The sequence below is a fragment of the Salvelinus fontinalis genome, chromosome 5 (assembly GCF_029448725.1).
Source record: "Salvelinus fontinalis isolate EN_2023a chromosome 5, ASM2944872v1, whole genome shotgun sequence".
NCBI lineage: Eukaryota > Metazoa > Chordata > Actinopteri > Salmoniformes > Salmonidae > Salvelinus > Salvelinus fontinalis.
The window spans coordinates 16,073,183-16,094,867 of record NC_074669.1 but is presented as its reverse complement, the minus strand read 5'-3'; the positions used below and the strand labels follow the sequence as shown (position 1 = coordinate 16,094,867).

General features: G+C 41.7%; 1 protein-coding gene and 1 pseudogene across 1 annotated transcript; both read right to left on the bottom strand.

Moving 5' to 3' along the window:
- Positions 1–518: 518 nt before the first annotated feature.
- Positions 519–9,151, bottom strand: LOC129854847 (zinc finger protein 500-like; annotated as a pseudogene).
- Positions 9,152–11,576: 2,425 nt separating this feature from the next.
- Positions 11,577–21,169, bottom strand: LOC129855206 (zinc finger protein with KRAB and SCAN domains 8-like). The gene is made up of 2 exons (XM_055922621.1): positions 20,921–21,169; positions 11,577–15,763 (listed from the first exon to the last, which is right to left on the bottom strand). The coding sequence occupies exons 1-2, from the start codon at positions 21,090–21,092 to the stop codon at positions 14,493–14,495; spliced, it is 1,443 nt and encodes a 480-aa protein (XP_055778596.1). The 5' UTR covers positions 21,093–21,169; the 3' UTR covers positions 11,577–14,492.
- Positions 21,170–21,685: the final 516 nt, after the last annotated feature.

Here is a 21,685-nt window from a genome sequence, read left to right as displayed (position 1 = left end):
CAAAGGTGGACCAACTCCATATTAATGCCCATGATTTTGGAATGAGATGTTCGACAAGCAGGTGTCCACATACTTTTGGTCATGTAGTGTGTGGCAAAATTCAACATATTAACAGGAAATGTTAACTCTCAAAACAAAAACATGTTTCATGTACAAAGGGAGTACATAGGTTCAAATTTCAGTTGTGCCATCCTATAACTAATGAGTAGGAACTACTGTTGCTCAGAAATCCATGAACTGCTCTCTGTTAGACAGAGATGGGGAGTTCTTATGTGCAAGCAGTAATTCAGTCATACTTTATTCACCCAAAAGTTGCATCCTGAGGGGCATCTCTTTTCACAGGTGTAAATTACAATGTGCCTCTCAATCTTCTGTCTCCAGACCTTTTCCAAAACAGCACACCGTCATGTTGTTTTCCTTGAGACAGTTGTTCATGTAACTTTGTAGGAGATCTATCATTTTGAAAAATACTGCAATCATTGCACCTCTACAGAGCTTCCTTGGTGTGTGATTGTTATTCAATGTACCTGATTGGGAAATGTATTTCTCATATGGAGGACATCAGTATGGTCTCTCCCCTGAGTTCTCATGTGCACATTCAGATTGGTGCCAGTGCTGAATCCTTTTGTCTTTTATCTCCTGTGTGAATCTTCATGTGCACTGACAGATTACTGGCAATGCTGAATCCTTTGCCACAATCAGGACAGCTATGTGGTTTCTCCCCAGTGTGGGTCCTCATGTGTATTTTTAGATGTCCACTCCGATTGAATGTTTTGCCACAAACAGGACAGAGATGTGGTTTCTCCCCAGTGTGGCTCCTCATGTGTCTTTTCAAATCTCCATTCTGCATGAAGCATGTACCACAAACAGGGCAGGAAAAAGGTTTCTCCCCTGTGTGGCTCCTCATGTGTACTGTCAGTTGACTGTTCTTGCTAAACCATTTACCACAAACAGCACAACAATACCTAGAAGCAATGTGAGTTTGGAGGTGATCTTTCATACTTTTTGTGGACTGAAAACGTTTTCCACACAGCATCACACCACAAATGCCTTCTTTATCATTAGTATGAGTTTGAACATGTTTAATTAACGAGCCCATGTAAAGAAAAGACTTGCCACAAATCTTACAACAAGGAGTAGCATGACTTTGACTGGGTGATTTCAGGAGGGACAACGGTGTGGATTTCATACCCTTAGTTTTGATATGGGACCTTGGTCCTTTTATCATATTTTTTCTCTTTGATTTGACTGGGTTAAAGTCTGACAGAGGTCCTCCATTCTGCATACCACTGACACTTTCACTCTTTTCACTTTGAGCTGCAGAACAGACTGGATTTACTGTAGAGAGGGGCTGAGAGACACTGGTTGGTTCTGATTCTCTATAGTCCTCTCCATCAGGTTCTGTTTTGATCTGTTCAGTTGTAGTATTGGGTTGAGTGTCTCTCTCTCTGTTTCCTTCCTTTGGGGATTGATTGAGATGTGAGAGCTGAGTTGGATCCTCATCACAGTCACTTTTCACACAGGCAGAAGTGAATATGTAATCTTTAGCATCAGTCTCAATCCCTTGAAGCTGCTCTTCCTCCTGACTGGTTCTGAGTTCCTCCTGTTGCTCTTTAAATTGTATGGGTTCTGGGTCCTCCTGCCCCAGATTGGGGCTCCACTCCTGCTCACAGTGCTGCTGCTCAGGGGGGACCTCCGCTTCCGAGACAGAGAGAATGAGCTGCTGGAAGTCTGGAAGAAGGACAAAACAGAAAATTCAATGACATGTTGTAACAAGGTGGAACCAAAGTTTTGGTCAGCGTCTCATGTGGGACCTAATTAGTGATGAACATGGGAAGCGTATAAAAGCACCCCATAGTAGGGTTGGCGGTATTCAGATTTTCTTCCAATTTCTATACCATACCGGGGTATTACAGTATTACCGGAAGTGCACACAAGGGGAGCAATTTTTATTATTGTATTTTTTGACGCACAAAACAATTTAGGCAACAGGACCCTTGATCCAGGAGGGGTTTGAATGTCTCTGCTGTAATCAAGAAGCTTGATCTTGACATCTAGCCCCTTAGCTAGCAAGTTAGATAACCAAATGCTTAGCTGCTGGAGCCCTGATCTAGATATGAATGATTAGACATATGTTCGATTTGTTATACACGGAACAAAAATATAAAACACTACGTAAAATGTTGTTCCCATGTTTCATGAGCTGAAATAAAAGACCCCAGAAATGTCCCATACGCACAAAAAGCTTATTTATCTAAAATGATGTGCACATTTGTTTACATCCCTGGTAGTGAGCATTTCTCCTTTGCCAAGATAATCGATCCACCTGACATGCGTGGTATATCAAAAGCTGATTAAACAGCATGATCATTATTAGGGTTGCAAAGGGTCAGAAACTTTCCGGTAAATTTCTGGAATTTTTCCATGGGAAGTTAAGCCTGGGAATTTTGCTTAAATTCATCAAAAAAAGTTAGCTTATAACAGGGAACCTTTTTTGTGCGATACACAAGGCAATTCTATGTCTTGTGGCATATTTTGGTTAAACTATCCCCAATTCAATGGAATTGCAACCCTCTGCATGCACAGTGCATTCTTCCATCACATGTACAGCTGATTCTCAAGATCTTGCACACTAATGAGATGCTATTGAGCCCACACTACTACACTGTCTAAGTCAAGGACTACATGCTTTCTGGTAAGTTTTGATTACAATACTGGGTGGGTGAATATATGTTATATGACATGCATGATTTTTTGTTAACTAGTAAATAGTAGCCTACAGCAAAGTGTGTTTAAATCATTTCTAACAATTTCTGCTAGTTCGTTTTTGCTACCATGTGGGTTTTAGCTTGCTTGAGCCTACTAACTGAGTAGTGTTAATTCACATGTTTCCATACATGTTTCCTTTTATAACATTTATCTTACAATGGAGTTGTTTAATCTAACTGCTTAACTATTTATCTGTACATGGAATTGTATTTGTTGTTTTTTTACTCCTTTTTTCCTAATCTTTACAGGAAAATGCCACGGGAACAATGCAACAAAGATGCAGAATCATCTGGCCAAGTGCATAAAGTTCCCTCAGCGCTCACAACAAGCAACCCCTGACAAAAGTCCCTCTACTTCTATTCGAGGTAAAAATGATGAATCAGACACCTTATCGATAGCAACAGCTCATGGTCCTCCTGGAATCAAGTTGACTCAATGGAGGAATGTAGTCAGAGAAATGCTGATGAATGTCTTGCTCGAGCTGAGTATGCAACTGGTTCACCTCTGATGCTCACAGGCAATGTGTATTGGAAGAGATTTCTGAATGTTCTTCACCCAGCATACACCCCTCCAACCAGACATGCTTTATCTACTAATTTGCTGGATACAGAGTTCAAGTGAAGGTCAAGCAAATCATAGAGAGAGCAGACTGGTATTGCAATCATCTCTGATGGGTGGTCGAATGGTCGTTGGCAAGGAATAATTAACTACATCATCTCCACCTCTCAACCAGTATTCTACAAGAGCACAGACACAAGGGACAACATACCAGTCTCTACATTGCAGATGAGCTGAAGGCAGTCATCAATGACCTTGGACCATAGAAGGTATTTGCACTGGTGACAGACAATGCTGCGAACATGAAGGCTGCTTGGTCTAAAGTGGAGGAGTCCTACCCTCACATCACACCCATTGGCTGTGCTGCTCATGCATTGAATCTGCTCCTCAAGGACATCATGGCACTGAAAACAATGGATACACTCTACAAGAGAGCCAAAGAAATGGTTAGGAATGTGAAGGGTCATCAAGTTATAGCAGCAATATACCTCACCAAGCAAAGTGAGAAGAATAAGAGCACCACATTGAAGCTGCCAAGCAACACCCATTGGGGTGGTGTTGTCATCATGTTTGACAGTCTCCTGGAGTGGAAGGAGTCTCTCCAAGAAATGGCCATATCACAGTCTGCCGATATAGACAGCCCCATCAAATCAAATGTATTTATATAGTCCTTCTTACATCAGCTGATATATCAAAGTGCTGTACAGAAACCCAGCCTAAAACCCCAAACAGCAAGCAATGCAGTTGTAGAAGCACGGTGGCTAGGAAAAACTCTTTAGAAAGGACAGAACCTAGGAAGAAACCTAGAGAGGAACCAGGCTATGAGGGGTGGCCAGTCCTCTTCTGGCTGTGCCGGGTGGAGATTATAACAGAACATGGCCAAGATGTTCAAATGTTCATCAATGACTGCATGGTCAAATAATAATAATCACAGTAGTTGTCGAGGTTGCAACAAGTCAGCACCTCAGGAGTAAATGTCAGTTGGCTTTTCATAGCCGATCATTGAGAGTATCTCTACTGCTCCTGCTGTCTCTAGAGAGTTGAAAACAGCAGGTCTGGGACAGGTAGCATGTCCGGTGAACAGGTCAGGGTTCCATAGCCGCAGGCAGAACAGTTGAAACTGGAGCAGCAGCACGGCCAGCTGGACTAGGGACAGCAAGGAGTCATCATGCCAGGTAGTCCTGAGGCATGGTCCTAGGACTCAGGTTCTCCGAGAGAGAGAAAGAAAGAGAGAATTAGAGAGAGCATACTTAAGTTCACACAGGACACCGGACAAGACAGGAGAAATACTCCAGATATAACAGACTGACCCTAGTCCCCCGACACATAAACTACTGCAGCATAAATACTGGAGGCTGAGACAGGAGGGGTCAGGAGGCCTCAATGTCCACCTCTTGAACATCAGACTCTGAGGCCTCTGAGATCAAGAGGATCCTCCTGGATTATGTATTTTGGGAGAGTGGTAAGCAGCCGTAAACTCCTGAAACCTATAGCAGTAGCCATTGCACAGATTGAGGGAGACAATGCCATCCTGTCTGATGTTCAGACTCTGCTTGCAGATGTAAGAGAAGAAATCTGTACTACCCTGCCCACTTCACTGTTGCTCCAAGCAGAGGAAACTACAGTTCTGAAATACATCAAAAAGCGTGAAGACTTCTGCCTGAAGCCCATACACACCGCAGCGTACATGTTGGACCCCAAGTATGCTGACAAGAACATCCTGTCTGGTGCAGAGATCAACAAGGTCTATGGTGTCATCACTATCGTGTCTCGCCTGGATGAGGGCAAGGTTCTTGGCAGTCTGGCAAAGTACACTTCCAAGCAAGGGCTTTGGGATGGAGATGCAATATGGCAGTCGTGCCAACATACCTCATCAGCCACCTGGTGGAAGGGACTTTGTGGATCTGAGGCTCTTTCCCCTGCCTCCATCATCCTCCAAATCCCACCAACGTCTGCCGCCTCAGCGCACAACTGGTCCTTGTTTGGGAACACACACACCAAAGCACGCAACAGGCTGACCAATACAAGGGTTGAAAAATTGGTGGCCATCCGGGCAAATTTGAGGCTTTTTGAGCCTGACAACAAGCCATCCTCAACAAGGTTGGAAAGTGACAGTGAAGATGAGGCCTCAGTCTGATGTTCAAGAGGTGGACATTGAGGAGGTCCAGGGAGAAGAGATGGAAGCCTTAGAGAAAGACAACCAAAGCTTTAGTTTCTAGACTATCATTTTACTATCATGTATGTTGAAAAGGTTTTTGGGTGATGCGATGGATCATTGGGGATCATTCAATATTCTCTTTTGTTGTTCAGTGAAATTATCCCATGTGAAAAGTCAACTCATTTAATTAAAGTTCAATTTATAACAATTATTAAAAATTTCTATTGGAAGGATTTAATAATTTGCAATTATGTCTACTTATGATAAGGTAAAGGGTTTTTGTTTCTGTCTTCATATGATATGGTAAATACACTGCTCAAAAAAATAAAGGGAACACTTAAACAACACAATGTAACTCCAAGTCAATCACACTTCTGTGAAATCAAACTGTCTACTTAGGAAGCAACACTGATTGACAATAATTTTCACATGCTGTTGTGCAAATGGAATAGACAACAGGTGGAAATTATAGACAATTAGCAAGACACCCCCAATAAAGGAGTGGTTCTGCAGGTGGTGACCACAGACAACTTCTCAGTTCCTATGCTTGCTGGCTGATGTTTTGGTCACTTTTGAATGCTGGCGGTGCTTTCACTCTAGTGGTAGCATGAGACGGAGTCTACAACCCACACAAGTGGCTCAGGTAGTGCAGCTCATCCAGGATGGCACATCAATGCGAGCTGTGGCAAGAAGGTTTGCTGTGTCCGTCAGCGTAGTGTCCAGAGCATGGAGGCGCTACCAGGAGACAGGCCAGTACATCAGGAGACGTGGAGGAGGCTGTAGGAGTGCACCAACCCAGCAGCAGGACCGCTACCTCCGCCTTTGTGCAAGGAGGAGCACTGCCAGAGCCCTGCAAAATGACCTCCAGCAGGCCACAAATGTGCATGTGTCTGCTCAAACGGTCAGAAACAGACTCCATGAGGGTGGTATGAGGGCCCGACATCCACAGGTGGGGGTTGTGCTTACAGCCCAACACCGTGCAGGACGTTTGGCATTTGCCAGAGAACACCAAGATTGGCAAATTCGCCACTGGCGCCCTGTGCTCTTCACAGATGAAAGTAGGTTCACACTGACAGATGTGACAGAGTCTGGAGACGCCGTGGAGAACGTTCTGCTGCCTGCAACATCCTCCAGCATGACCGGTTTGGCGGTGGGTCAGTCATGGTGTGGGGTGGCATTTCTTTGGGGGGCCGCACAGCCCTCCATGTGCTCGCCAGAGGTAGCCTGACTGCCATTAGGTACCGAGATTAGATCCTCAGACCCCTTGTGAGACCATATGCTGGTGCGGTTGGCCCTGGGTTCTTCCTAATGCAAGACAATGCTAGACCTCATGTGGCTGGAGTGTGTCAGCAGTTCCTGCAAGAGGAAGGCATTGATGCTATGGACTGGCCCGCCCGTTCCCCAGACCTGAATTCAATTGAGCACATCTGGGACATCATGTCTCGCTCCATCCTCCACCAACGCCACGTTGCACCACAGACTGTCCAGGAGTTGGCGGATGCTTTAGTCCAGGTCTGGGAGGAGATCCCTCAGGAGACCATCCACCACCTCATCAGGAGCATGCCCAGGCGTTGTAGGGAGATCATACAGGCACGTGGAGGCCACACACTACTGAGCCTCATTTTGACTTGTTTTGACTCTAAAATGTGCAGTATTTTCACACAACACAATGCTACAGATGTCTCAAGTTGAGGGAGCGTGCAATTGGCATGCTGACTGCAGGAATGTCCAACAGAGCTGTTACCAGAGAATTGAGAATTAGGCAATAGATTACAACCGCAGACCACATGTAACCACGCCAGCCCAGGACCTACACATCCAGCTTCTTCACCTGCTGTAATAAAGCCCTTTTGTGGGAGAAAACTCAATCTGATTGGCTGGGCCTGGCTCCCAAGTGGTGGACATATGCCCTCCTGGGCCCACCCATGGCTGCGCCACTGCCCAGTCATGTGAAATCCATAGATTAGGGCCTAATGAATGCATTTACATTGACCAATTTCCTTCTATAAACTGTAACTCAGTAAAATCTTTGAAATTGTTGCGTTTATATTTTTGTTTAGTATAAAGGAGTGCCTCCGATTTACATACGGAATATGCTCTGAGACCAGGTTGAATGTAATGGAACTGAGGACAAGGACTATGGTAACTCATTCACTATAAGCAAACAACCTTATCATGAGTGTGGCGATGCATTCGTGCATTGTGGAAGGCGTCGCCATGTTCGTGATTTGGTTTACATTTGTTTGTAGTGAATGGGTGACCATGCACTACATGGACAAGATCACACAAAAGGTTTCTTATATCAAACGTAATAGTATATGAGTAACAAACCTGCTCTGTGCTTTATCTCAGGTTGAAGAAAAATGTCGAGCAGCCTCTGTAGACGCACATTTGTGGCCTGCTGGAGGTCATTTTGCAGGGCTCTGGCAGTGCACCTCCTTGCACAAAGGCGGAGGTAGCGGTCCTGCTGCTGGGTTGTTGCCCTCCTACGGCCTCCTCCACGTCTCCTGATGTACTGGCCGGTCTTCTGGTAGCGCCTGCATGCTCTGGACACTACGCTGACAGACACAGCAAACCTTTTTGCCACAGTTCGCATTGATGTGCCATCCTGGATGAACTGCACTACCTGAGCCACTTGTGTGGGTTGTAGACTCCGTCTCATGCTACCACTAGAGTGAGAGCACCGCCAGCATTCAAAAGTGACCAAAACATCAGCCAGGAAGCATAGGAACTGAGAAGTGGTCTGTGGTCACCACCTGCAGAATCACTCCTGTTTTGGGGGGTGTTTTGCTAATTGCCTATAATTTCCACCTTTTGTCTATTCCATTTGCACAACAGCATGTGAAATTTATTGTCAATCAGTGTTGCTTCCTAAGTGGACAGTTTGATTTCACAGAAGTGTGATTGACTTGGAGTTACATTGTGTTGTTTAAGTGTTCCCTTTATTTTTTTGAGCAGTGTATGTTTTCAGAAGGTTTGTATCACAACTAAAGTGGCCAAATAGCTTCTTAAAATTAAGCACATTAATCCGCTTTACAAGAGGTGTAGAGCCTAACTGGCACACATAAGCAGTGTGTTAGTTTCAAGTTTGGGGAAGATAATTTTCACCATTAAAAATGCACCTTTATAATAAAAGCATTACATGCATAATTGCATTTGCGGTCACTGTTGATGATGCTGTTTTCTGCTCATGAAACATTCATGCTTATATCCTTCTACCATGTGCGCACTGCTGCGCTTATAATGTGAAGAAATAACCCAATAGTTTATCAACATTTTAAGCTAAAAGTTCTGATCATCAGAAGTGTCCACTTAATTTGAGGGCTGAGGGGATAGGTCATGCGGTCCAAACACTTAAAAGACACACCCTATCCTCTCAGCCCTCAAATTAAGTGGACACTTCTGATGGCGTAAGATGACGTCTGATGAGTATACACTGGCAGGGCAAGGGAGGAAGGAATGATTTTGAAATGGCCCACCCTGGCCGGAAATTCGTCACTGTTCATCCCATGATGATTATGTTTTCAGCCACCGGTAGCTTGTGGGTGCTTTATATGCGCTACAGTCAATTATGAGTTCATGTCTACTTACATTAAATATCTAATTATTTTTTTAAACGAGGGCTGAGGGGCTTACCTTGTAAACTTCCCTTGGTTGGCTAATCATTTGGACCACCCTCCAAGATAGCGACGGGGATTCCCCCAAGGTCACAAGGCGAGGGTAAGTCTAAGTATTTAGACTGCAGCCACAGCCTGTGCGAAAGTCCCGATCACGTGATGGAGAGCCATGTGAGTGAGCGATGTTTCGGGGGCGCTCAGCACTCAGGGAGAAGGCCGCAAAAGGCCTGGATTTTTTTTAGGGTGCATTATGGCCACACGAAGGGGATGCCACCGTGAAATTCTAGGCATTATCAAGTGCTTGTCAAATTGTGAATGAGTGACTGATGTAGTTTGTACAGCCTGCACAAAAACACAAAGCAGAGCTCATGCCTTTCAAGCTACTTTTTTCAAATCATCATTAGAGTCGCATCATGCAGCCTTACAGTTTGTTAAAAATCAAAACATATAGCCCAACGTTTGTAGAACAATTAAAGTTACATTAATAACTCTAAATTAAGCATATAGGAATACCAACTTCTTTGTTAACCGCTCAACACAGAATAGCCGCATGTGCGCACTCCCTCAAATCGTTTGGAGAAAATATCCTTTCTATTTTATTCAGCTTTGTTCAGTTGTATTCTTCATACTATAAAATAATGCCACGGAATTCTAAGCAAATCTTTTCTGCTAAACAAACTATTGTAGCGCATAGCCAGATCAGGACCTAACATAAGGAAAACTCAGAGTATGCTATTCTGTTCTTCTGAAATATACTACATTTTCTTATCATGCGTCTTTATACCCGTCTAAAATAAATAATGGATTTATTGTGAAGGTGTAGGCTATATTACATGGATTTATTAGACTTTTTAAAATGTAGATGTTCTGCATCAGTGGCTTATAGCCGGTGATGCTAAATGTGTTCATGTTAATTAATGGTCAATTATGTGAGACCGAAAGTTATTTGCTTGATAATCACTGGCGGAAAAAATGTTGTGACCGCCACAGCCCTACATCAAACTCATAGATAATGACAAAAAAGGTTCCCATAGGATTCTCCCAGCGCCTGCAGACATATGAGACATAAGCACAAAGTAACTGATATTGTGAAAACTTTGGAAACATGAGAACAGGTGCAATGTGGCAGATTTTCAACATTCTGACGAGACATTTAACTCTCAAACAAAAATAGCAAGGCAAAGGGTGGCTACTTTGAAGAATCTCATATATATTTTGATTTGTTTAACACTTTTTTGGTTACTACATGATTCCATATGTATTATTTCATAGTTTTGATGTCTTCACTTTTATTCTACAATGTAGAAAATAGTAAAAATAAAGAAAAACCCTGGCATGAGTAGGTGTGTCAGAACCTGACACACGCCCCCCCCCCCCCCCCCCCCCCACATCTGAAACCTTACCTCTTCTTAAATAAGACTTCTCAGTTCCCCCACCCCTTTGCACTTGTCTTTTCCTACAAGCACTGACTTTGCTGATAGCTCTAGATAAGAGTGTCGACTAAATGACTAAAATGTACAAACGTAATGTAAAATGTTTGATTACTGTCGTACTGAACACTTATTTCTCCATATTTTGTGACAGTATAACTTTTCCCATTTTATCACTGCACTTTGCTGCTGTAGAATCTCTCTCTCTCTCTCTCTGAATTTGTAGGTGTTAGACATGTGTAATTCATTATTACGTTTGTTTACTGTCGGACTCGGACAGTCGACCTGAGGGGTATACTACAAAGCAGAATCAATGAGTTAGCCAGCTAACTTGCCTAAATATTCTGAAATAAGTGCAATGAACCCAGAGGAAAGAGAAATGTGCAGGTAAAGACACCTCACAATAAACATGCGTTATCAACATTTATTCTGTTATACAAAGGCAGATTAAATATATACATTCCTAGATGAAACATATGTTTCAGAAGGTTCATTTATATGAATGGGAACACTTGATAGATAAAAAATAGATTTTTCCTCAGAGTGGATTATGGCATCAAGCTCAGAGGTAACAACAAACACGATAGGAATTGTTCAGATCCTGTGGAAACATAAGCAGAGTAACTAATATTTTATGCTGAGAATGATTTTCACTTTAAAATGTATGCCAAACAAGAGACATTGATTAAACATTTTAACAAACCGTACAACTATGCACAATGACTAATTTGAACATTTCAAATATATAATTTACTGTAAAAACTGTGCAAAGTTTGGTAACACATTAAGGTAAAATCTCCCTAAGTTTAATTGTTATAAAACTTTGTACCGGCACAGTTCTTCCTGTAAATGTGTTTTTGTAAAACTTTGTGGAAATTGTTAAAAATAGTCAATGTGCATAGAAAATGTTTTGTTAAACTTTGAAATCAATGGTTTGTGTTTGGTATACATTTTAAAAGTGTCTCAGCATTATTCCGTTACCATGTAATTTCCCTTTAGCAACATCAAAACAGATGTAATGTGAAAACATTTTGACAAGACATCGACAAATAAAACAATTTTTATGTACAAAGGGGAGGACATACAGGTAACAGCCAAAATAAAGGAAACACCAACACAAAGTGTCTTAGTAGCATGGTGAGGTCATCGTGTACCGTATCCGGAAGACTCCATCATTCATTTCTGGATTCAGGGTTCACTCAAACATAGTTTTAAGCGTTGTTATACTATTGACAACTACAGCTGATTTCAGGATTGTATATCGATTCGCTCTCCTTAAATATTTGTAATCTGGCGTATTCATTTCAGTCTCTGAATTGTTTAATCAAACTTTCCACAGCCAGCTCCTGATAGAGCATACAAACTTCAATCGGTCTCCTGAATTAGCTAGATCCTGTCCCGAGCTTGATTTACCCGGCTAAACTAGCTGAACAATGCTCATTTATGTCCTCATTGCAAAACTACAAAAATCTTTTACCCTCAACTTTAAAACTCCTTTGCTAGTTATATAATCATGAAAGAAAGACACCACGGATACAAGTTCAGTTTGGAGATCCACCTGCGTCATTAGCGTAGGGTTACTTTGACATTTCTGACTGGTCTTGGAAAGGTGACAACGGGCGGTCTCTCCCTGCTTGGCTCGATGGAATATGTAGTGATTTTGCCAACAGACATATGTACAGTCTTGTACCCGTAACCTATTTTAAACTAACTATTGTATTTGTTGATTAAATCTGACATTTTTTAGTGGGTAGATCAGCTTTAATATTGCAGATAGATTGTGGATTCTATCAATGTAATTGTCTGCATCATTTCCATCCCCTATATATATTTATATATATTTTTTTTTGTTGCCTTTATTATTTTACCCTAATCCTACCACCCCTCCCCTAATTGGAGTAAAATAATTGACTACAATACTTACAGCTTATACATACTATATACATTTTATGACACGGTATATTTTACATTAGTCATCTTATTTTGTTTGTTTTTAGCCCCACCCTTCAGTTACCCTCAACACCTGCTATCAATCTCTGAAAACCATCCAGTTCTAATTTCTAATTGCCATATTTTTCAACTGTGCTGTAAGGTTTCACAAAAGTTCCGTACCTTTCTATTCTCATAGTTTCTACAGATTGTATATTAAAGATTAATATTTTTACTAAAAGTACTACTATATTATTGATCAATTGACTATGGCTTTTCAAGTCAACCAGCAGTGGTTTTTGTGGTTAACTTGCAATTCTTCAGCCATTCCTGAACCTGCGACCAAAAACAAGCTATATACATATGTGCAGTACCAAAACAAGTGATCAAATGATTCTGTTTCTTCGCAGCAGAATCTGCAGTACTGGGATGGTTGTATCCCCCATATACAGTACCAGTCAAAAGTTTGGACACACCTGCTCATTCCAGGGTTTTTGTTAATTTGTACTATTTTCTACATTGTAGAATAACAGTGAAGACATCAAAACTATGAAATAACACACATGGAATCATGTAGTAACCAACAAAAAGTGTTAAACAAATCAAAATATTTTATATTTGAGATTCTTCAAAGTAGCCACTCTTTGCATTGATGACAGCTTTGCACACTCTTGCCATTCCCTAAACCAGCGTCATGAGGTAGTCACCTGGAATGCATTTCAATTAACAGGTGTGCCTTGTTAAAAGTTAATTTTTGGAAACAGTTGAGCCAATCAATTGTGTTGTGACAATGTAGGGGGGTATACAGAAGAAAGCCCTATTTGGAAAAAGACCAAGTCCATATTATGGCAAGAACAGCTCAAATAAGCAACGAGAAACGACAGTCTATCATTAATTTTAGTCATGAAGGTCAGTCAATCCGGAAAATGTCAAGAACTTTGAAAGGTTCTTCAAGTGCAGTCGCAAAAACCATGAAGCACTATGATGAAACTAGCTCTCATGAGGACTGCCACAGGAAAGGAAGACCCAGAGTGCAGAAAATCAGAGTTAGCAGCCTCAGAAATGGCAGCCCAAATAAATGCTTCACGTTCAAGTAACAGACACATCTCAACATCAACTTGAGATGGTTTGGGATGAGTTGGACCGCAGAGCGAAGGAAAAGCAGCCAGCATGTGGCAACGCCTTCCAGACTGTTGGAAAATAATTCCTCATGAAGTTGGTTGAGAGAATGCAAAGAGTATGCAAATCTGTCATCAACGCAAAGGGTGGCTACTTTGAAGAATCTAAAATATATTTTGATTTGTTAAACACTTGTTTGGTAACTACATGATTGTATATGTGTTATTTCATAGTTTTGATGTCTTCAATATTATTCTACAATGTGGAAAAAAGTAAAAATAAAGAAAAACCCTTGAATGAGTAGCTGTGTTCAAACTTTTGACTGGTACTGTACATAACATTCTATTGGTTGCAATAATTTCTATGACATGCTATTTACACCAAAAATAGAGTTTTGGTTGAAAAAAATGTCCCCTTTAAGGAATATATATTTCCCCCGCCTAGTCAGAAATAGTCATATTCTATTAAGACAAGTAAAACCATTAATTGATTACATCAATTGGAAACAAATAAATACTCCTACACCATGGTTTTTCAATTCATAAAATGTGTAGGGTAAGCTACATTGCATTGTAGATTTGCCTTGGTAAACGAGGAAATCAGTTGTACGGAAATATTGTCAAATAGAGAAATGTCCCTTAATCCTGCAATTTTAAATTTACTATATTGTTACGATGATAATACCCGCCATTGGGCAAAATCATCTTGAAAAATGTTGGTTGCAATCAGGACTAAAAGATAAGCTAACATCTGCGTTAAGGAGCGGTAAATCGGTGGCCAACGATTTTTGCGATTGAGATCAGCTGTGCGGGTGATTTTAATGCATATTGATGGTTTAATGACAGATCAGCTGGATATAGTCTGGTGGCCATAGATGGTGCCTATTGCTTTGCAATGTACCCGATTGGAAAATTAATCTTCTACTATAGGAACATCAGTATGGTCTCTCCCCTGTGATTCCTCATGTGCACTTTCAGATTGGTGCCAGTGCTGAATCCTTTGACTTTTCTCTCCTGTGTGAATCCTCCTCATGTGCACTGACAGATTACTGGCAATGCTGAACCCTTTGCCACAATCAGGACAGCTATGTGGTTTCTCCCCTGTGTGGGTCATCATGTGTATTTTTAGATGTCCCTTACGAGTGAATGATTTGCCACAATCAGGGCAGCAAAATGGCTTCTCCCCTGTGTGAATCCTAATGTGCCTTTTCATAGCACTGCCAGTGCTGAATCCTTGTCCACAACAATAACAACGATATGGCTTTTCCCCTGTGTGGATTCTCATGTGTATTTTCAGACCTCCATTCTGCATGAAGCATGTACCACAAATAGGGCAGGAAAAAGGTTTCTCCCCTGTGTGGCTCCTCATGTGCACTGTCAGCTTACTGTTTGTGCTGAACCATTTACTACAAACATCACAACAAAATCGAGCTGCAATGTGGGTTTGGAGGTGATCTTTCATACTTTCTGTGAACTCCATACATTTTCCACACACACCACAAATACCTTCTTTATCCTTTCTATGAGTTTTCACGTGTTTAAGTAATGAACCCATGTGATGAAAAGACTTGTCACACACCTTACAACAACAGGGAGTATCATGACTTTGACTGGGTGATTTCAGGAGGGTCAACTGTGTAGATTTCTTGACACAGGAGCTTTGTCCTTTTATCATCTTTGTTCTCTTTGATTTGACTGACTTAAAACCTGATTGAGGTCCTCCAGTCTCCATACCACTGACACTTTGACTGTTTTCACTCTGAGCTGACGAACAGTCTGGATTTACAGCAGAGAAAGGCTGAGAGACACTGGTTGGTTCTGATTCTACATAGATGTCTCCATCAGGTTCTGTTTTGATCTTTTCAGTTTTAGTACTAGGTAGAGTGTCTCTCTCTCCGATGCCTTCCTTTTGGGCTTGATAGAGATGTGAGGGCTGAGTTGGGTCCTCATCACAGTCACTTTTCACACAGACAGGATTGAATATAAACTCTATGGTCTCTGCCTCAATCCCTTTAAGCGGCTGTTCCTCCTGACTGGTCCTGAGTTCCTCCTGTTCCTCTTTAATCTGTATGGGCTCTGTGTCCTCCGGTCCCAGACTGGGGCTCCACTCCTGCTCACAGTGCTGCTGCTCAGGGGGAACCTCCTCTTCAGAGACAGAGACAGAGAGAGTACGCTGCTGGAGGTCTGGAGGAAAGGAGAAAGGATGAAACAGAAAACTCAATGACATGTAGACCTACCTCTTGTCTGGTACGCCTGCAATAATTAACTTGTACTAGTCAAATATTTAAAAAAAACTGTAATCCTAAACAGTTAGGATTAGAATAAAGTTTAGGTTAAGGGTTAAAGTTAAGGTTAATAGACAGTTGGATAGTCCATCAGTAAAGTCCAAATAAAGTGTTACTGAAACAGATATTTGCATTCCTGAAACATTATTTTGAGGTATAATTTGATCTAATTGGCCCTTTTAATTTATAGTGTTGATTTAATCTTCAATAAATATAGTTCCATCTAACAATGAGTAAGACATGAGGAATCCAATAAAATGATCAAAAGCCACCCATGGATCCCTCACACCCCACGCCAGTCCCACCCAAACAACTAGTATACAGTGTCAGTTCTATGTCTCACAAGTATTATGGAGCTGCGGCTTACAGAATGGTTTCTTCCTCCGGGAGCTGCCATTTGTTGCAGTATTCAAGGAGAGTTTGGTTTAAGCATTAGGTTGTCTAGAGATGGGTTTCCCAAACTCAGTCCTGGGGACCCACCTAGGTGCACATTTTGTTTTTTGCCTTAGTCGGCTGTGTAGTGCTCAGTTTGGGAAACCCTGGTCTAGAGAAGGACAAACTGAATTACTTTCATGAAGGACAGGTTTGGCTTGTTGTGAGGATGACCATAAGTTATTTTCATCATGAGCAAAAGCTACTGGTTTTCTATTCAATGTTGCAAAGCAAATGTTATGATAAATGTAATAAACACAAGAGACCAACAACATTCATAAAATAGTGTGGCAATAGTAAAAACAGCGGCGTCTAGGAAGCAAAATCTGGTACTTTCACAATTTATTGTAAATACGGGAAGCAACGTCAATGGCTATTTTCTCTGAACTGGGGAAGAAAATATAAATCAGATTCACTACTTGTCAAACATAGAGAAGTGATACTTTGTACTGGTGGTTGGAGTGGGATTGGTGTGGGGGATCATGGGTGGCTTTTGACCATTTTATTAATTAACCCTGGGAAGAACTATGGTCCAAATCAGATGTTGCGTACTATAATTATTGACAGTGTTGGGGAAGCTACTCTGAAAAGATAGTTTACCAAGCTACCAAATACTTCACACTGGAAGAAGTTAAGCAGCACAAAAGCTACCCTTAAGAAAAATATAGTTTACTAAAGTTACTTAAAGTACATCCAAACTACTTTGTAAAACATTATCATATGTAAATCTGAAATGTCATAGACTGCAAGAAGAGATCAATTTGTGGTCAAATGTTAACAGCAGTTTTTTTGCTGCAGTCATCTAGCCGTGACGCTGCGCCAAGGCAAAATCATTGTTGCCACAGTCCCAAAACTACGGAACATGAGAAAAATATATTTCTGCCGAGATGCACTTTGAAGATGCTAGAACAGTCCATGTTTACTTTTTAATAACTAATGACTAGAAACATCAGACAACCCCATATAGCAGAATAGTTTGTTTTTAACTAGTCGGCTTGTTGATGTTCTATGCGAGAGAAATGTTGCTCTCAAGGTGCACTCAAGTTACAAGTGGAATAGGGAGGGAAACATGGTTCTGACAAGCAAACAATGCGCAACAATTCTTGCAATCGTAGGGGGATCCCAGCTTTCCATTGCTACTTTATTTATTTTTCAACTGCTAAATATGTGCGGACTGCACCATTTTAAACCCAGAGGTTTTACCAGCAGCATGGTTAAGCAAGTTACTGCTCAGCAATTCCCTGTGAGTGCAAATGGGAGAGTGGCGCTGAATGTAACACGGGTAACTTGGGGTAAAACACCACCCTACCTCAAAATAGTTTTTTGTGAGTGACTTAAATTGTGATGAGACATTACATTTTTAGTTGAGCAAGAGTAGTGGCAACCAGGGAAGTGTTGGGGGGGGGGGGGGGGGACTGTTTCTGTGATAAGTAAAGTTACCCTGGGTGGCGGTTTAACCCAAGTTACCCTAACAGGCCTTATTATACAACCTAGTCAGTTGTGTATTCAACTGAAATGTGTCTTCCCTCTGAATCAGAGAGTTGTGGGGGCCTGCTTTAAATCGACATCCATGTCTTCGGTGCCCGGGAAACAGTGGGTTAACTGCCTTGCTTAGGGGCAGAACGATAGATTTCTACCTTGTCAGCTCGGGGATTCGATCCAGCAACCTTTCGGTTACTGGCCCAAAGTTCTAACCTATAGGCTACCTGCTGCCCCATTCACTGTTTATGCATGCTTTACTTTAGTCCGTCCCCTCGCCCCGACCCGGGCGCGAACCAGGAACCCTCTGGTTCGCGCCTAGCTAGCCATTTCACAACGGTTACATTCACCCCCCTTTCGACCTCCTCCTTTTCCGCAGCAACCAGTGATCCGGGTCAACAGCATCAATGTAACAGTTTAACTTTACGTCCGTCCCCTCGCCCCGACACGGGCGCGAACCAGGAACCCTCTGCACACATCAACAACAGTCACCCACGAAGCATCGTTACCCATCGCTCCACAAAGGCCGCGGCCCTTGCAGAGCAAGGGGACCACTACTTCAAGGTCTCTGAGCAAGTGACGTCACCGATTGAAAGGCTATTAGCATGCACCACCGCTAACTAGATAGCCATTTCACATACATTACACATGTTTTTTGCTAAATAGTCAGTTAAAGTATCCCATTTGGGATCTGGCTAATGATTAGACCAATAATGCAGGGTTATTCAACTCTTTCCCTATGAGGTCCGGAGCCTGCTGGTTCTCTCTTCTACCTGATAATTAACTGCACCCACCTGGTGTCCCAGGTCTAAATCAATCCCTGATTTAGAGGGGAACAATGAAAAAATGCGGTGGAACTGGCTCCGAGGTCCAGAGTTGAGTTTGAAGGCAATAGGGTAAATGGCGAAAGGCAATCCCATGTTTCAGCCTATTTATTGATAGCCAATATTCTGCATCAGTTGGGCTACAGGTGATGATGCTTATAGCTAGCCCTTGATCATGACTCTCTCTCAGTTCCATTACATTACACATAAGAGTCATTGGGCGACGGTGACTTCTGTACGGGGGAGTTTTTTTTTTAAATAGCCCTGATGCCCAATCTGAACATTAACACCTGTTTGCTTGCGGTACGGTTTTGGAAGCATAAGGACCTTTTCTTTCTGTGTGTTAGTGTAACTTGGGTAATGTAGCGGAAGTGTAGCTTCATCAGATCGAAGCACACATAGCTGTATGAATCTGTGCAAAAAAAAATAATAAAAATTAAGATTATTTTTCGCTGATTAAAGATAAAGGCCATTTGTTTCAAAAGCCATATTGCAAGCAATGATTATTGACATGTTTTAAATGTTAAAATACGTCGGGGTGGTAGTTTGCATGAGTCAGTCGTGGGTGAAGTTAATGGCTGAAAACTGCCTAGTTTTCGAAAGCTAGCTAATAGCATACCTGATCATATGGACCATGCATAGGCTATACGCATGGTCCAACAGGTTAAAATAATACATCATTTTTACCAATATCTTATTGGGCTCATTTCTGGAGGTGGAAATTATATTTTAGATGGTGTCAGCATCATTTCTCCCCCATTCATTTTGGAGTAGAACGTCCTTTTAAATAGTCACCAGAACTGAGCTTCTCAGTCCTTGTATACTGAACCAAAATATAAAACAAAACATGCAGCAATTTCAAAGACTTTACTGAGTTAAAGTTCATATAAGGAAATAAGTCCATTTAAATAAATTCATTAGGCTCTAATCTATGGATTTCTTCACATGACTGGGAACACAGATATGCATCTGTTGGTCACAGATACCTTAAAAGAAAAAGGTAGGGGCGTGGATCAGAAAACCAGTCAGTATCTGGTGTGACCACCATTTGGCTCATGCAGCGTGACACATCTCCTTCACATGTAGTTGATCAGGCTGTTGATTGTGGAATGTTGTCTCATTCCTCTTCAATGGCTGTGCGAAGTTGCTGGATTTTGGTGGGAACTGGAACACGCTGTCGTACACGTCGATCCAGAGCATTCCAAACATGCTCAACGGGTAACATGTCTGGTGAGTATGCAGGCCATGGAACAACTGGGACATTTTCAGCTTTCAGGAGTTGTGTACAGATCGTTGTGACATGGGGCTGTGCATTATCATGCTCAAACATGAGGTGATGGAGGTGGATGAATGGCACGACAATGGGCCTCAGGATTTCGTCACAGTATCTCTTTGCATTCAAATTGCCATCAATAAAATACAATTGTTCGTTGTTCGTAGCTTATGCCTGCCCACACCATAACTCCACCACCACGGGGCACTCTGTTCACAACATTGACGCCAGCAAACAGCTCGCCTACACGACGCCTTACATGTGGTCTGCGGTTGTGAGGCCGATTGGACGTACTGCCAAATTCCCCAAAACAACGTTGGAGGCGGATTATGGTAGAGAAATGAACATTACATTTTCTGTAAACAGCTCTGGTGGACATTCCTGCCGTCAGCATGCCAATTGCGCGCTCTCTCAAAACATTTGTAGTGTTGTGTGACAAAACTGCACATTTTAGAGTGGCTTTTTATTGTGCCCCACACAAGGTGCACCTGTGTACTGATCATGCTGTTTAATCAGCTTCTTGATATGCCACACCTGTCAGTTGGATGGATTATCTTGGCAAAGGAGAAATGCTCACAAACAGGGATGTAAACAAATGTATGCACAAAATTTGTGAGAATGGAACATTTCTGGAATCTTTTTTTTCATCTCACGTTGTTTATATTTTTGTTCAGTGTAGTTCACTACTCCCAAACCCTGTTTAATGGTTATTATATCAATCCTGTATAAAGGAAAAGGGACAATTTGGGTGCAACCCATTTGCTTAATTTCTGAGATCAAATAAAATGTAAACAAAATATTGTTGTATGAATGTTAATTTGATCTGTTTCTAACTACATAAACGACTTCAGAACGATCAGAGATCGTCGTGGCTTGTTCAAACAACATGGAACGACTCAGTTATTAAACTGCAACTTTTATGCTATTTTCATCGCACTCTGAAGTAGGAGTTGTGTTCTGATATTCGAGGATGTGCCTGATGAATTTTCTACAACAAAAGGGGTCCCTGGCGTAAAAAAAAGTTTTGGGAACCCCCGAGTTAGCCTACCTGCTCTGTGTAGGTTTATCTCAGGTTGAAGAACAATGTCGAGCAGCCTCTGTAGACGGACAACTTCCTCCTGATACTCTGCTACCGTTTTTTCAACGACCCCAAATATCTCCTCAGCAGCAGCTGTTAGTCTATCGTTCAGAAAAACCCTCAACAACTGTATTTGAGACATTCTTTGATAATTCAAGTTGATTAGCTAGCTGTGTATTTATTTTAGTTGTTATCCCTGTCCGTGCGTCATCAACAGAATCCGGGCTCTACTTAAAAAAAAACTCCACTGTTAGTGCGTTCAAGTTATTACATGTTGCGCTATAGCCACCTGCTGGACTGGAGTGCAACATGGCATTTCTCTGTCCTATAAAAGGAAGATTGGTTAAGTTATATTAACGAGTAAGAAACATGCTCTGTGTAGGTTTATCTCAGGTTGAAGAACAATGTCGAGCAGCCTCTGTAGACGGACAACTTCCTCCTGATACTCTGCTACCGTTTTTTCAACGACCCCAAATATCTCATCAGCAGCAGCTGTTAATCTTTTGCTGAGAACTCCTCAACTCTATTTTAGGCATTTTTAAATAATGCACGTTGATTAGCCATCTAGCTGTTCTGTTTTAATCACGTGCGGCATCTGCGACAAAAGGTCATCACTAGCTTCCACACCACAAAGTCATAAACCCCTCCAATTTTTACAATTTTTCTGATCATTTTATTTTAAACCTAACCCTAAGAAAATATGACAAATACAATGTGTTTAGGATTTTCTCAACT

Excerpts from the sequence above, each read along its gene's own strand:
- LOC129855206 (XM_055922621.1), bottom strand. The coding sequence starts at position 21,092 with ATGTCTCAAATACAGTTGTTGAGGGTTTTTCTGAACGATAGACTAACA. Across the intron at positions 15,764-20,920 it reads GATAAACCTACACAGAGCAG|ACCTCCAGCAGCGTACTCTC; the intron begins GTAGGCTAACTC and ends CCTTTCCTCCAG.